Source organism: Rattus norvegicus, chromosome 17, assembly GCF_036323735.1.
Source record: "Rattus norvegicus strain BN/NHsdMcwi chromosome 17, GRCr8, whole genome shotgun sequence".
In the NCBI taxonomy this organism is placed as follows: Eukaryota; Metazoa; Chordata; class Mammalia; order Rodentia; family Muridae; genus Rattus; species Rattus norvegicus.
The window spans coordinates 12,122,378-12,138,576 of NC_086035.1; the positions used below are offsets into that span (position 1 = coordinate 12,122,378).

Sequence of the window (16,199 nt, forward strand, 5' to 3'; positions counted from 1 at the left end):
GAGAAACAGTTTAACAGTTGGTGGTGGAGGAGGAAGCTCGACCCGTGGGACGGTAGTACAAAGAATCCCAGAGTTCCACTTTTGCCTGTCGTCACTCCTGGTGAACTTTCAGAGAAGTAGCTGCCATTGTATCACCCCTGCTCCTGTAAATAATCCCAACAAACCCACTGGTTCAGTAAGCTAGGTGTGGTGGTTTGAATAGGTATGGCCCCCACAGACTCATGTGTTTGGGTGCTTGGCCCATAGCCAGTGGCATTATTAGGAGGTGTGGCCTTGTTGGGGGAAGCGTGTCACTGTGGGAGCGAGCTTTGAGGTCTCCTTATGCTCAAGCTAGGTTCAATGTGGCACACAGTGTCCTGCTGCTGCCTCTGAATCTGGATGTAGACCTCTCAGCCCCTTCTCCAGCACCATGTCTGCCTGGACGCTGCCATGTTTATGATAATGGACTGAACCTTTGAACTGTAAGCCAGCCCGAACGACATGCTTTCCTTTATAAAAGTTGCCATGCTCGTGGTGTCCCTTCACGGCAATGAAACCCTCGATAAGTCGGTAGGCTTGGGTGGGATTATTTATGGATTTGTCTTCAGCAGTAACCTGTCTGGGCTTTATATGGGTGCACTCCTGAAACACAGGGGGAATGCTTCCAAACTATAGCAACAGGTAATGTGACCACCGGGATATGTGCCTGCAGGAGGTTAGTCCAGCTACTCTACCTGAAGCCCTGTGGGGTTTTGGGGTAACAATGACAAAAACAGTGACATCTTTACCTCAATTTACCTGGTATTAAAAACTTACCAAGACTACTACTACTACTTCTCCTCCTCCTCCTCCTCCTCCTCCCCCTCCTCCTCCTCCTCCTCCTCCTCCTCCTCCTCCTCCTCTTCCTCCTCCTCCTCCTCTTCCTTTTTGGAGTCTGTCTCACTATGTAGGTCTGGCTGCCCTGAAGCTGATGATGCAGCCCAGGCTGGCTTCAGACTCACAGAGATCATCTGCCTGCCTCTGCCTCCCAAGTTCAGAGACTAAAGATGCATGCCACCCTGACCACCTACAAATAACTAACTTTTAAAGCTCATAAAAACCAAGACTACCCACAACCCATTAAAACCAAATATGGGGTAGCGCTGTGCGTTGGTGGGTGAGTGCTGGCCAAACAGTCTGGGGCCTCTGGATCCAGTTTCCAGCACCGTGTGCTCATTCTTGTGAGCAGTCCAGGCACTCAGGAGGCAAAGGTGAGGAACACTCAAGGTTATCCTTGGCTACATAGCAACAACAACTGAACCAACCGAGACCAACCTTGGCAACATCCTGTCAAAGAAGAGCGATGCTGGGGCCGGAGAGATGGCTCAGCCATTAAGAGCACTGACTGCGATTGCAGAGGACCCCAGTTCAGGCCCCAGCCCTCCCAGGGAGGCTCACAATCATCTGTAGCCAGCACTGTACACATCTAGTGCACAACCAGGTGTGCAGGTACTCACACCTACCTGTAATAATACATATAATAAAAATGTAATAAAAATGAACTCGTCTCAATGCAACAAGAAGGCTGGGGATGTAGACTAAACTGTTTGCCCAATCTGTAGGAGAGTTCGAATTAAATTCCCAACCCCTCCCCCCATTTCCAATAAAAACAAATGTATTTGAAGAGATATTTCCCAGAAGTATTCATTAGGAAAATGCAAATGATCACATACATTATACACCGCCCTGGTCTCCAGGCTGTTCTTGGGATATTCCAGGACCCCAGGAGCCTTCACTTCCTTGATGTGTGCTGGCTGTTGCCATAGCCTTGCTTGGCTCCCATCCTACTACCCTCATTAGTGGGGCGTGTGCTGGCTTTTCGCTCCATTCTCGGAGGGTCCCGATCCTCCCCAAGAGGCTTGGCAGGACGCCCGCGGGGACGCGGCCGGTTACATTCTGGAGCATCGATGTTCGAAGACCACACCTCACCTCTCTTTTTGGCGCCCAGGATTTCGAAGAACGGATAACAGAGAACCCCTCAGGGGGCTTCATCAAGTGCCTAGTTTCTGATTTCTGATCCAGGTCCCCAGGTTTCCAGGCCTCTGACGGTGGGTGGCAACAGTTTCGGATGCTGGACAAGCAGATGAACCGAAGGCTCCACCTTTGTACTTAGAAGTCCCGAGGCGCTGGCGAGAGGGCGGGTGCTGCAGGCAGCTCCCTGGACGCGGGGGAGGACCGGGCTCCTTCCCGCGCGCTCCGGCCGCCGCCCTCGAGTCACTCCGGCAGAGGGCGCCGGCGCCGGCCTCTCTGCCCATCGGGGCGGGCGAGCTGGGGACCCTGCCTCCTGCGAGCCCGCCCGCGTTCCGCCCCCCCCTCCGCCCCCCTGTTCGTCCCGGCGGCCGGCGGGACGCCCGTGCCGGAGCCCCGGAGCCTCTGCAGCCGATCTGTGCATCGGGGCAGGGAGAGAGGGACGTCAGAGTGGCCCTCGAAGGGAACCAGCTTGCGAAGCGCGGGGAAGGAAAGCGCGGACGCGTGGCGGGGAGGGGTTAAGGCGCCCCGGCCCGAAGCCCGAAGGCCGAGCGCGGCAGGCGACCCGGCACCCACGGCCCGCAGCATGGCTCGGGGCTGGGTGCGGCCGAGCCGAGTGCCTCTGTGCGTCCGGGCTGTCTGGACGGCTGCTGCGCTCCTGCTCTGGACACCCTGGACGGCAGGTAAGGACCCTGCGTGCGCCCTCGGAGCATCGCCCGCTTCTCAGCCACTCTCTCCCGGCCGCCGCGCGGGCGCCGGTGCTACCGATCGAGGGGCGCCAGGCAAGGCCATGCTTCGTGCTCGGCGCCAGCTTGGGCCCGTGCCCTCAGTCGCCTGGGGCTGGTTCCAATGAGCTGGGCTCTAGGGACCACTAAGTGTTTCCAGAGGCCGGGGTGGGCAGCGGCGGGGAGCTTTTTGTAAGTGCATCCCAGTCGAGAAGTGCACCCGTAGACGTGCTCTGTGTGTCCCAAGACTCGGACTCCATCGTTTCTTTCCCAGTCACCGCCTTTCCAGTTCACATGCATCCCTCTTACCTCGTCTGCCTCCGGGGCAGATGCGGTTCTGAGTTAGTCTTTTTTCCCCAGAGGCAGTGGGCGGGGGGGGGGGCGCACACGCATGATCGGAGGTCTTGGTTTTTCTTTTGTTGGAATTGGTGGCCAAAGCGGTGTTTGGTGGGTCCTGCCTAGCTGGGGGCTTGGTCCCCAGAACTTGATTTGCGAGGTTGAAGGGAGAGTGCCCCTCCCCCCACCCGCTTAGAGTTTTCTCGAGCGTATTTCTTCCACCTCTGGGGGATTCTGTGTGGGCTTGATCAGGGCTCAGGAGACACTGTCAAAGAGCACAGAAGTGTTTTAGGAGGATACCTGGGCAGAAATGACTGTGGTAGCCGGAGGAGGAGGCGGTGGTGATCCTTCTAATGCTACCTCCAGACGCCGCTGGCCATCAGGTTTGTGGCCGGAATCCCCGCACCCTGCAGGCTTGGGTGAAGGTAGGCACGGCCTCCGGGCCCAGGAGGGTCAGGAACTTCTGAGGTTTGCCCTAAGTTTCTGAACTGCGTGTGTGAGACGTGCCATACTGGGACAGCGAGCTCAGTCACCCCCAGCCGCGTGTTCCTGCAAGCAGGTGAGTGTTAGGGAGCCGAGGCAGGCAGCAGGACTCCGAACTCTTCTAAAGTCCTGCTGTGCGAAGCACTGAGCAACCTTCCAGGAGGGCGTTTGGGTTTAAACTGATGCTGATGGTATCCACCATTTCTGATCAGTTGATTTGCATTGATACCCCTGTCTGCGAAATCAGGAACCACTGAGTGCAGAATGAGAGAGTACCGGGAATCCTAAATTAATGTCATTACCAAACTGATTCCTGAAAGTACCTTCTGTACCATCGAGAAATTCTTTTGAAACTAGGGGGCCATAACTGGTCGCCTCCGTTGAGATTTTGGCCTTTGCCACAGGCCTTGCAAATCCTGCAGTGTGGGGTGTCTTGAGGTATAGTCGGCGTGGGGGGGGGGATGGGATCTGCTATGGTAAAGGGTCTGTTGTTTAAAGTCAATTTTGTAACCAGAAAAGTCCGCTTGCATTTTGGATGTATCAGTTTGAGTACCGCCTTCACTTTTGGTAGAAAGGATGATCACATCTGACGAAGAAAGCCATCAAGGGCTGTCTATCTGTCCCTCCTTATGTGGGGGTAATTTTTCTTTGCTAGTGAAATGGAGCTATAATCTCTAGGAAGAGTAGGCTGTTTTTCTTGTTTCTGGATTGCTTTCTAGTCGATAGATAACAGACACAAGCACAAGATAACAGACACATGCGCGCGCACACACACACACTCACAGAGATAGGAAATTATACAGAAAATGTGGATGTTTGAGATCTTTTTTGTTGCCAAGGAGTGAATTCCAGCAATCGGAGAGTTCGTTCTATACTTGAAATGACTTGGGATGTAAAAGCATGGGACAGTTATCTTAAAAGGATATATTTTCTTATTCCACATTTTACTAGGAAGACTCCATTCCCTGAGGACAGATACCTGCTCTGGGACTCTGTTCTCTGGGTTAGGCAGGGCAGGAGTGATGAACGTTTGCCCTTCTGCCTCTCTTTTTGGCAGGGCCCAGATTGCCCCTGGCCCAGATCCCTGAGTGGTGGTCACAATACCCAACGACAGTCTTCAAGAAGAAAAGAAATGAGATCATCTTGTGTAAAAAGACTTTGTGGAAACAGAAAAGATTTTGTGTGTGTAGTGAAACATGTTTTTCTTATTACGGTTGAGTACCAAGTGGGGAAGAGCTACACATTTGAAACCTTTCAGTGTTTAATAACGATTTCAGGTTGAGCCCCGGCATATGAAGATGGCCACCCGGAGAATCTGAGCCTCGGGGACCCCTTTGGGACACAGGTCAGGGAAGGGATCCCATCAACCAGGTTCCATTTAAAGCAAAACGAGACAACCCAGAAGGTTATTTTTCTCCCGGAGAGCCATAACCTGTGGCCTCAAGCATGCTAGGCTGGCACTGTACCACTGAGCTAGGCTCCATCCCTGGGACTGTCCTTGATTAGTTAACCTGGCATAGTTAGAAAGCCAACAAGATTTTTGCTTGCATGCAAACCAAAACCAAAACCAAAACACCCCTGGTTTAAAAGTCTGCAGTTTTGATGACAGTCCTCTGCAAACTCTGAAACAGCACAGAGTGGGTGAGATGGGTGAAGTTTCCATTTTTGTTGTTAAAAGTCGTTCCCATTGTTTACTCGGAGCCGAGCTGTAGTTGGTGTTTGTGTGACTCGCAGAGTCTCTCATTACTTGCCTCTTTAAACACATTGCCTGGGGAGCTTTAAGGTCGGCAGAAGTTGCACTTTATGCAGGGCTTTTGTTTTGTTTTGTTTTGTTTTGTTTTGTTTTTAAAGGGATCTTTTAAAGGGAATGGTATACTCCGGAGTTAGAAATGGCTCCTTTGGCTGGTAGGGGAGGTGAATCCTTTTTGGAGGTATTTCAACTCTCCTTTAGAGTGCGGTGTGGGCTAGGCCAGGAAGGGAACTTGCCATTGCGAAGCACACTCCTACTAAACGTTCTGCCCACTGGAAGACTCATGGAGTGTCCCCTAGGGTGATTTAGGTCTCCTGGTATTTACTTGCTGCTTGTCATCCAGTGGTGACCACTGGGTTTGCTTCGCTACCCTCCTCTCCGGGTTCCCTGGGTTGGCGCATCCCTACGTGGGTCTCCTGCCTGAGACTACCCTTTAGGCTGTTTCCTCATTGAGGAACTTCAGTGACTACCCAGAGTGGACACTATTTCCGCAAACACACAGGATTTCAAAGCAGAGCCAGGATTGTGTTTTTCTTGGGTGTGTATGATCATTTTGTGTTAAAAAAAAGACCCATTTGGCCACTATGGCTTTGGAGTCTTGGATTTGTACCATTCCATGGATCACTTGGGTGCCAGTGAGGTGCTGAACAGGTGTTGTAACCTCTCCGGTTTTGGAGTTAAAAACAAGGACAACAACCACCACCACCAAGGGATTAAGGGAGCTGCAGCCCATGAGTTATGGCGGGAGCCGGCCTGGCCTGTGGAAGGCCTTCTTGGCCTACCATGTATTTATTTGGTTTAGTTCGAGCAGCTTGCCAAGTTGGAAACCAGGGCGGGATAGTTCTGCTTACATGTGCTGTGCTCATAAAAAACTGTCTAGGGTGTAATCTGTTTGAAGTCACATTGATGGAGTAGCCGAGGAGCAGTTGGTTGGACCATTTGAAGGTTTTTTTTCATAACACTTTTCAAAATGGGATTGTTTTTGGTTTGGTAAAGCGTCACCAAGGAGGTTTCTGGGGTGTGTTTTCTTTAAGGTCGAATTCTGATACACCACCTTCTCCCCCACTCCCACCCCCAATCAAAAAGCCAAAGGGAAGGAAATAATTAAGGGAAAAAAATTGAGCCTAATTCGACTAAGTAGCTTGGCCTCTAAAAGGTCTTAAGCCCCGATGGGAAGAGTGTGTGTGTGTGTGTGTGTGTGTGTGTGTGTTTAATTGTGCTGGAATGAGCTTCAGTAAGCTCTCTGCCACTTCTGAGATGTTATCAGAGGAGAATGTGGCGGCTGCCCTGGACCTCTGGGAGTGGGGGAGGGGTTGGGTCCCCCCGCCCCCCATCACCAATCCACCCAGCCTAATGGCTTCCACACCTTCCTGGAAGGGCAGCTAACCGGATGTACAGTTGAATTACAGAAACATTTTGGCTTGAACCCACTGTAACATTTATGCCATGGGATGTAGGAGCCGCCAGGCACATGTGACTATTTAAGTTAAAATTATTTAAAATTAGAAAAAAAAATGCATTGGCTTCCTACGCCATGCTGGTCTTGTGGCGGGTGCCCACCCTTAGCCACATAGGGCCTGCTGGGATTTGAGGAGAAAGTGCATGGAGTCTGTGGATTGTGTTTGGTGGTTTTAATTTCTTTATTGTCTTTAGTACATAAACATAGGCATGCTTACATCTTTCCTGTCAACCTTTTATAGTCTGCAGTCTTTTGAGTCTTTTGCTTCCACAATTAATAACACATAAGTATTCTCTCTCTCTCTCTCTCTCTCACTCTGTCTCTTTCTCTCTCTGTCTCTCTCCCTCCCTTCTTCCTTCTGGTGTTACTGTAATTGAAATTGCCTTCCTAATTTCTTCGTGTGTGTGTGTGTGTGTGTGTGTGTGTGTGTGTGTGTGTGTGTGTGTGTGTTGTTTGTGGAAGTTAGCTTGTACAACCTGATTTTTTTTCCTATGAGTTTGCAGAATATATTTGTTCAGATACGACGCTGTAGATCATAGCCTCTATGGTTAGCTGCACAACAGACAATTACCCTCATTTACTTATTTAGTCTAATTGCTCTGTCTTGAACTTCTGCCACCACGCTGAACACGTATCCAAAGCGGACAGTCCTGTTTTGCTCTGATCTTGTGGGGAAAACCTTCCCGTTTGTACTGTGTTCAGAGACGTTCCTTCTGTTCTCAGTTTATTTTGTGTGTGTGTGTGTGTGTGTGTGTGCGTGTGTGTGCGTGTGTGTGTGTGTGTGTGTGTGTGCTATGTCTTCACACACACTGCGAGAGGGAATCAGATCCCATTACAGGTGGTTGTGAGCCACCATGTGGTTCCTGGGATTTGAACTCAGGACCTCTGGAAGAGCAGCCAGTGTTCTTAACCCCTGAGCCATCTCTCCAGCCCCCCTCAGTTTATTCTTGAACCCTTTGCATACTTTGCCATTCAGAACACATTGAAGAACCTACTCATTCATATGGAAATGTTAAAGCCAGGTGCATGCCTTTAAGCCCAGCACCAGTGAGGCAGAGGCAAGTGGGGCTCTGCGAGTTCGAGTCCAGCCTGATCTACATAGTGAGTTTGAGGACAGCCAGGGCTATGTAGAGAGACCCAGCCTGGAATGAATGGATGGATGGATGGATGGATGGATGGATGGATGGATGGATGGGTGGATGCTTTTGAAAAACATTACTAAGTCCCAAAGAGGTTCAGGAAATGAGAGCTGAATGCCAACAAGTAAATCAAACTTTTTTTTTAAACAAATGGTGACAAGACACCACAGCAGGATCAAGGAGAGAGACACTTAGTCCTTGCTGATGTTAGATGTGACATTTTGACTGTGTAGTCTCAGCTGACTGGGAAGCCAAATGCTACCTGCAAACAGACCTTGCACTCACCTTGATGGGCTAGGCTTCTACTGGGAATTGGCACTTTGTGTGAACTGTAGGAGGTAGGGGGTCAGATGCATGCTTTGTGTTGGAGCCAGACTCTCTCTGTGGGATCGTGAGAGTACATAGGCAGTGGGTAACTGTGAGAGGAGATCTGGGGGAGTGGGTTGGAATTGGAGGTGTCAATATGACTCACGACCTCTGTGTAGCCACACTATATGTAATGTTCAACTGCAGACCCATAGTTTTTTTTTTTTTTTTTTTTTTTTTTTGGGTTCTTTTTTTCGGAGCTGGGGACCGAACCCAGGGCCTTGCGCTTCCTAGGCAAGCGCTCTACCACTGAGCTAAATCCCCAACCCCAGACCCATAGTTTTAAAACCACATTCTCTCTCTCTCTCTCTCTCTGTTTTTACATAACAGCTGTTCTTGAGTGTTCCCAGTTCCTAAGCCTTTATTCCTCTAGACACTGATGCACGGTAAAGGGGACAGAGTTCCTTGGAGGGTTGACTGAAGATAAAGCCATGGTGAGGAAAGATCAAGCCAGGCCTGGGACATGTTCTTGGGATAGAAAGTCAGTTGTCCGAAATGATGGGTGTGGTGAGAGCACACAGGGGCCAAGCTGGAGGCTCTCCAGTGGCCAAACCTAGGGCAACAAGACAAGCATGGGCAAGTGGAAATCCGTGGCACAATACTAACAGTATGTGAGCAAGAAAGCCATAGATGAGTCTTGTAGGACTCATGGTGTGACACAAAGTTATCGTCCATGGTTCTGGGAGGTGGACACACTTGAACAGTGAGCCACAAGGTCCACAGAAGAATATTCTTTCCTCTTCTGCATCTTGGTGGTTGATGGTTTCCTTGGTTTGCACCCAAGTATGTCTTCCCCCCTATTCTGTCTTCACAAGCCTCACTTCTTCATGTCAGAAGGACATGAGTTCCCCTTAAATCCCAGAGGCATTAATCTCAAGTTCCTTATTGCTGCAACAGAGACTCTTCTCAAGTGGGCCACATCTGAATTCTGAGTGGCCATGAATCTTGAGGGAAAACTTAACTTTAATACAGAAACGAGTGGGAGAGGTGGAAGATGCCAGGGACCTTGTTTTTTTTTGTTTTTTTTTTTTTTTGTTTTTTTTTTTTTTTAATTTTTTTTTTTTTTCGGAGCTGGGGACCGAACCCAGGGCCTTGCGCTTCCTAGGCAAGCGCTCTACCACTGAGCCAAATCCCCAACCCCTGCCAGGGACCTTGTATTGAGCATTTTGCTTCTTAGTGGTGCAGAGATGATCTGGACCGTATTGGGTGGGGCATCCGTGGGTACTGAGTCTAAGTAGTGGGCTGAGTGAGTACTGAGTCTTTAAGTGACAGACGGAGCAGGGAAAGTGCATGCCTTCAGGAGTTCTGTGCTTTCCTGATCTGCAAGGGGGCAATGGGTAACTAGACCAGAGAGAGCAGACATAATCTTGATCACCTCGTATCTTTAGTTTGAGTGACGAGCACTGATCCCTCTGTGAAGCGCACCGAGATTACATCCTAACAGAGGACAAGAATCTGGTCATAAAGCAAGACTGGCAACTCAGGGAGGGTCACATTCAGAACAACTGTCAGTGTTGTGAAACGTAGGCAGTTTGCCGAAGAACCAGTACAAAAGGCCACTAACTTATAAAAGGAGTTTGACCTTGTCATCAAGACAAGTTGGAATCAGTGTTCCTATGCTCTTGACTCCTCCCATCGTTCTCTTGACCCCTCCTATCGTTCTCTTGACCCCTCCCATCGTTCTCTTGACCCCTCCCACTGTCCTCCTGACTCCTCCCATCACTGGCAGAGTGAGAACGAGTCAGAGCATTGTGGGAAGTTGGCTGTGCAGCTTGCTGCTCTCAGGGCTGATTGGCACTGCCGGGTAGCGTTGAGCTGCACATGCTCCTTGGTCTACTGAACGGTGGGTATGCTAAGCCCTCTGGAAACTTCGGTACACTGAAACCATAGAAAATGCACGCGTTTAGGCCAAAATAAGCAGTCCTCATTCTCCAGTGCGAGTCACACACCAGATACAGCGACTATACATAAGCACGGGGCTCTGTGGATCCCAATCGCGAGATTTTCTCAATCTGTCTGCATGGGACAAGGTAAGATCGTAGCAGCTGCGATGTAGCCTCTGTATGATTCAGTAAATTGCCTAAGCATGCTTTTTCCTTTCCTCTCTGCTTGGCTCTGCCTTTGATGGCTATCCTTGAAATGATATCTTGGTTGGGGATTTAGCTCAGTGGTAGAGCTCTTGCCTAGGAAGCGCAAGGCCCTGGGTTCGGTCCCCAGCTCCGAAAAAAAAAGAACCAAAAAAAAAAGAAATAATATCTTAGGGTGTAGTGGGCGTGTCTTACATTAACTGAGGTTTTGTGAGTTGTGTGTGCGCGCGTGAGCGCTCGTGCGTCCCTGAGTGAAAATGTGCAGAGGCCGTGCCTTACTTTCTGAGAAAGATTCTCTTTCTAACCTGGAGCTGATTGTTTCAGCTAGATTTGAGACAGTGACACCCCCTGGGATCTGCCTTCCCTCTGGCAGTGCAAGCCTTACAGATGAGTATCACTACACCCAGATTTTATGTGGCCGCTGGGGATCCAAAGTCAGGTTCTCGTACGTGGTGTGGTGGGCGCTTTACCCACTGAACCGGCTCCCAGCTCCCACTGTCCAATTTTAGGGGCATTAAAAATGAGGGTGATTCTGTTTGAATATTACCCTAGTAGAGCTGAATTGTGGTTTCCTCTGCAAAAGAGAAAGATACGTTGTTGTTGTTGTCGTTGTCGTCGTTGTCGTCGTCGTCGTCGTCGTCGTCGTTGTGTCATCGTCATGACTGACTCCTGGTCCTTCGGATTGCAACCTTCCTTGGGAGAATAGGTTTCAGGAAATGATACAATGATGTCTTTGGGGTTGGTCTCTCTTCCTGAGTAACTGTGTCCTTACAAAAAAGGAGGTCTTGGAAGGGACACGCAGAAGGCAGGTGATAGAGAAAGTGCTGACCCTGGAGTAGCAGCTTGGCTTACAAATGGATGAGCAGCTTAGAAATGGCTTACTTAGGCACATGGCCACCCAGTGACTGCTCCCTCTCCCCTTCCTGCCCCTTGATCAACACAAGTGCCAGTGGTGGAGACGCTTGTTGCTGGCAGTTTGTTTCAGCAACTGTAGCCGAGTGGAGCAGTTGGGGTATTTGGTTGTTGTTTCTTGTTGTTTGGATTTTGAGACAGAGTTCCTCTGTGTGTTCCTCCTTGGTTGTCCTGGGACTCACTCTGTAGATCAGGTTGGCTTCCAACTTAGAGGTCCCCCTGCCTCTGCCTCCCAAGTGCTGGGATCAAAGGTGTACACCACTACCACCTGGCAAGTCGGGGTAATTTTTAGTGACTAAGGCTGGGAGAAGGGCTAGTCTGGGCCCGATGTATATAAGTCCCTGTGATGAATCCCTGGTGATGAATAAGCACACATTTGGCTTACAGTTTTAAAGGCTGACAGTCCAAGAATCCGGTGCTGGTATGTGGTGAGCGCCTCATGGATGGACAGAGCAAGTGTATGAGATCTCTTCCTGCTCTTACAAAGAGCTACTGATATACCACGATGGGCCCTTCTCCTCCCTACCTCATCTGATCCTAAATATATCTCAATGCCTCCACCTCCAGATGCTTGAACGTAAAAAGTGAGGGTTGCGTTTTCAGTGTGTGGATTGCTAAGGTGCACCCTCGAACCTCAGTATTGTGACATGGACGGCTGGAGCACGTGCTCATCACGTACGGTCGGTTGGATGTTGAGTTCACGCTCTGTGTCAGAGCACAAGAATTTACTTGATAAGACGTCGTGCTGCCTGCCTGGGGAAGTGTTGCTGAGCTTGGGGGCCCTGCAGGGAGGAGCTGCTTGACCATCCTTCCAACACCAGTCAGTGTTACTGTGGGCTGAGTGTGCCCGAAGGCAGCTTTCTCTGGTGGGTTCAGCAGCTTGCACTGTGACTCACTGTGGGCCTCTGCACAACTCAGGTAGGCTGCGGATCAGACGGGGGTGGGGGGGACTGCTGTCCTGCTGGGAGCTTTATGACCGCTGTGCCCTGATGACCAGGGGGTGCAGTGTACCTCTGCTATACCCTTATGCATCTGAGGTATATGTAGTCTCCCCAGATTAGCTGCCCAGCTGTCCCAGTGACCTCTCTGGGTAGCTGCTTAGGAGAAGAGGCTTAAAGCTTTGGCGGAGGTGGACAGTTCTTCCTTCACAGGGTCCTCCCAGGTTTCACAGTGAACCAGGTTGACCAGGGAATTAGTGGCCTGGACCCTACCAGGACTGTCCTAGGCCCAAGGACATCAGGCTCCAAATGGTCCTTTGGCCCTTTTTGCCTGGGCAAAAGCAAAAACCAAAAGCTAACAAAAGCAAACGTCCTTACTGCTGCTGGGATGCGGCTGTCAACCCTTGTGATTTATGGACACAAGGGAACCCTTTGAAGTATGAGGCAGATGGATTGGCCTCTGGGGACTGGGACCCTTTGGAAGGTTTGGGTTCCTGGGAGACTGCATCAACAGCAGACAGGAGGGGAAGGGGTTCTAGGGAGTTCCCTTTGTCCTTTGGATAGCTCGGTCTTTTAAGCAGAGAGGCCGTTCCTCCTGCCAGAGAAAGAAGGCAGCGATGACTTGGGCAGGGTGAGTGAAGATTGCTTGGGTGCTTGGCCAGTGCCTCTGGGAGAAGCATTGGTTCAGTGCAGCAATGTGTGATGGAGGTGGATGATCAGGGACCTGGGCACAGGGGACTAAGTCACTGAGGGTGACCCAGGTGACTGCTGGGGATGTGGGGAGATGTGGAGAGCTTTTAAAGAAGGAGCCCACTGACTACTCAGGCCAGGAATGAGACTTGGAAGGACTCTTGTCTTCCGAGGGTGTTAATAGTTTTGCCAAGAACATAATTTCGCTCACGAGTCAGTCGGCTTTGATGTGTTCCACTCCTCCCCAGCTGTTGGTGTGTTGTGTTATCGTGTTTTTAGTTAGGAAACTGCATTTCGAACACGAAACACCCTGAACCTTTCTTTCAGTGGGAAAACCCATTGTTTTGCAAGGCCGCCCACAGAACCAATTACCCACCTCTCATTAGTGGAGTGCTGAATATGTTTTCAGAGTTAAGTCTCAGTCTCTCTCTCTCTCTCTCTCTCTCTCTCTCTCTCTCTCTCTCTCTCTCCATTATCCCAAACTTTGAATGCATCTCTCTTCTTGTCCGAGAAAAACTATGATTTTTAAGGAGAGCCAGGAGTCGACTTGACTACCTCCCTACACATGGTGAAAACTAGGGCTGGTGGGGGTGGGGTGGGGTGGGGGTGGGGGACAAAACAGAAAGAGTGGAGCCCAGCATGGCTCCGCTGAAGATGAAGCCTTAAAAATTCTCTTGGTCATTAGGTTTTCTCCCCCAGCGAGGACATGGATTCCGCTGTGAATGTGGGGCTGGTGTGTTAGGGGTGGGTTGTGAAGTTGAGTGAGCTTTGGCTTGGCCGTTTGAAAAGCAAAACAGGGGCTGGGGATTTAGCTCAGTGGTAGAGCACTTACCTAGGAAGCGCAAGGCCCTGGGTTCGGTCCCCAGCTCCGGAAAAAAAGAACCAAAAAAAAAAAAAAAAAGAAAAGCAAAACAGTGGGTGGGGGAGCACCCTCATAGAAGCAGGGGGAGAGGGAGGGGAGGGGGAGGGGAGGGGAGGGGAGGGGGGGAAAGGGAAGGGGTTTGCCGGAGGGCATAACATTTGCAATGTAAATAAAGAAAATAGTCAATAAAAGGAAAAAAAAACAAAAAGGAAAGAAAGAAAGAAAGAAAGAAAGAAAGAAAGAAAGAAAGAAAGAAAGAAAGAAAAGCAAACCAGGGACAGAGAATAAAGAATTAGGCAAGCTGTGTTTGGCTTGGACCAAATTTTTAAAATTTCAATTTATTTATCTATATGTATTTATTTGTTTGTTTATATTTTATGTGTCTTGAGGGTTTTGCTTGCATGAATGTCCGTGCACCATTCACATGCTTGGTGTCCACAGAAGCCAGAGAAGATTAGTGGATCTCCCGGAAATGATGCTATAGACAGTGTGAGCAGTCTTTTAGGTGCTAGGAATTTGAATCTGGGTCCTCTGGATGAGTAGCCAGTGCCTTTCACCGCCCAGCCCTGGAGCAGTGCTTATAACTGACATTGAGACTCCCTTCCCAGGCGACTCTATGCTGTATCAGTCAGGGGTGGGAGCTATCACAGCATCCGTCTGTACTGCGCAGTTTCTGAGTGTTTTCATCCCCTCACGAGGAATCCCACAGCCACTAGCAGTTGGTCTTCATTTCCTTCCTCCTGTTTCCCAGCCTCTGGCAAGCACTCACCCACCTTCTGTCTCTGAGGATTTGACAGTTAAATGGAATCACGGAACTCACGTGGCCTTTAAACTAGCTTCTTCCACTTAGCGCGGTATGTTTTATTCATAATGGTTTCTACACATAGCCACTTTAGAACACATGTGGTGAGGCTCTCATTGTAACAGTTGTAACCTGTGGGCCCTCCCATGTTATGCAGGCTCTGCTGCCTTGCTGGCTCTGCACTCAAGAGCCCAGGATGAGCAGAAGTTCAAGGCCAGCCTTGAGTATACATGGAGTTCAAGACCAGCCCAGGATAGTGAGACCTAGCTCAGCCAAAACAAACCAAACCTAAACCCCCTTTTTAGGTTAGTACGTCTCCACCTCCTTAGTTTAAAACAATGCAAATATCTGTCATTTGCATAGGCAGTTTATTCTCTTTAATTTAAGTCAGCATACAAAATAAACGGGCTTCCCCAGGGCATCTTCTTTCATAGCTCTTCCCCCCCCCCCCCAGCTGGGGACCGAACCCAGGGCCTTGCGCTTCCTAGGCAAGCGCTCTACCACTGAGCTAAATCCCCAACCCCTCATAGCTCTTTCTTATTTTCCTTCTGCGCTCCACATTTCCTTGTCCTGACCTTGATAATCCCCTTTTACCCAACAGGCCAGCCGCTCCCTTCCTGTCATATTGTATGCATAATATAGCTCACAGGTCTCCTTGTCCTTAAGCATTACATGAAACAGCCCTGCATCAAACATCTGTGTCTTTTTGTTTTTGTTTTGTTTTGTTTTTTAGCAGTTGTTTGAGTGTCTGTGAGGTTGCTTCCCAGAAGTGGAACGTCTTTGTCTGAGTTACTACAGGCCGAATCTCCCTCATCCAAAATGTTTGGGACCAGGAGTGTTTCAGATTTCAGAATTGTTTAGATTTTGGAATACTTTCATACATGCAATGTATATTTACAGGGGACCCACATCTCAGTGTGAGGCTCATTTCTGTTTTACACACCCCTGACCCACGAAGCCTGAGAAGTTACTTCATACAGCATGGTTAGTGTGCCTGTAGCACTTTCTACCTCTGTTGTCATGGTGACGTGCAAACGCTTTTGAACTGGAGCCTTTTGGAGTTTGGGTCTTTACAGTAGGGGTGCTAAACCTGTAGGACTGAAGTTTTCTTAGCCCATAAAGCTGACCATCCAGAAGGTGTTGTGCAGTAGTAGTTTCCTCAGTTGAAACATCTCATCTGGGAAGAAAGTTCCTTAAAGACTCTGGAAGTGGATAACTCAAAAGTCTCAGGAAGTCCCTGAAACTAATGGATTCACAAAGTCCCTAAGGTTATACAAGCAATAAGAGGAGAGGAGACTTTGACCTGTGGGGTTACCTGTAAGTTGTGCAGAGAGCTCCAGGGTTCTGTGGAAGAGCTTTGAGCAGAGGGTGTGGGGTCCCCAGGGAAATCTTGATGTTTTGTGCATCTGTGAAGAGGCTATTTGTTGGTGGGACATTTAATGATGATGCCACTAGAAGTGGTAGATAAGTAGATGTTGGGTTCCTTCCTGAGGTTCTCTGGAAGTGTGCTGTGTTTTGGCATTCACCCTGCTTAGCCTCACCTTTCTCAATCTTTTAGACCTGAATGGCTTGGCTTTTTTTTTTTTTTAAGATTTATTTATTTTTATGTGCATTGATGTTTGCCTGAATGTATGTCTGTGTGAGGATGCCAGATACCCTGGAAG

At 49.5% G+C, this 16,199-nt stretch overlaps 1 protein-coding gene across 2 annotated transcripts in view; it reads left to right on the forward strand.

The window, feature by feature from the left end:
• The first annotated feature begins 2,371 nt into the window (after positions 1–2,371).
• The window catches only part of Ror2 (receptor tyrosine kinase-like orphan receptor 2), a 175,296-nt gene continuing 161,468 nt past the window's right edge, over positions 2,372–16,199 (forward strand). Inside the window, exon 1 of one of the 2 annotated variants that reach the window (NM_001107339.1) lies at positions 2,372–2,669. In NM_001107339.1, the coding sequence (NP_001100809.1) occupies positions 2,573–2,669 (97 nt within the window). In that variant the 5' untranslated portion in view covers positions 2,372–2,572. Of the gene's footprint in view, positions 2,670–9,411; positions 10,275–16,199 lie in introns of those variants that run through there. The other variant, XM_063276345.1, reaches the window with a different exon arrangement.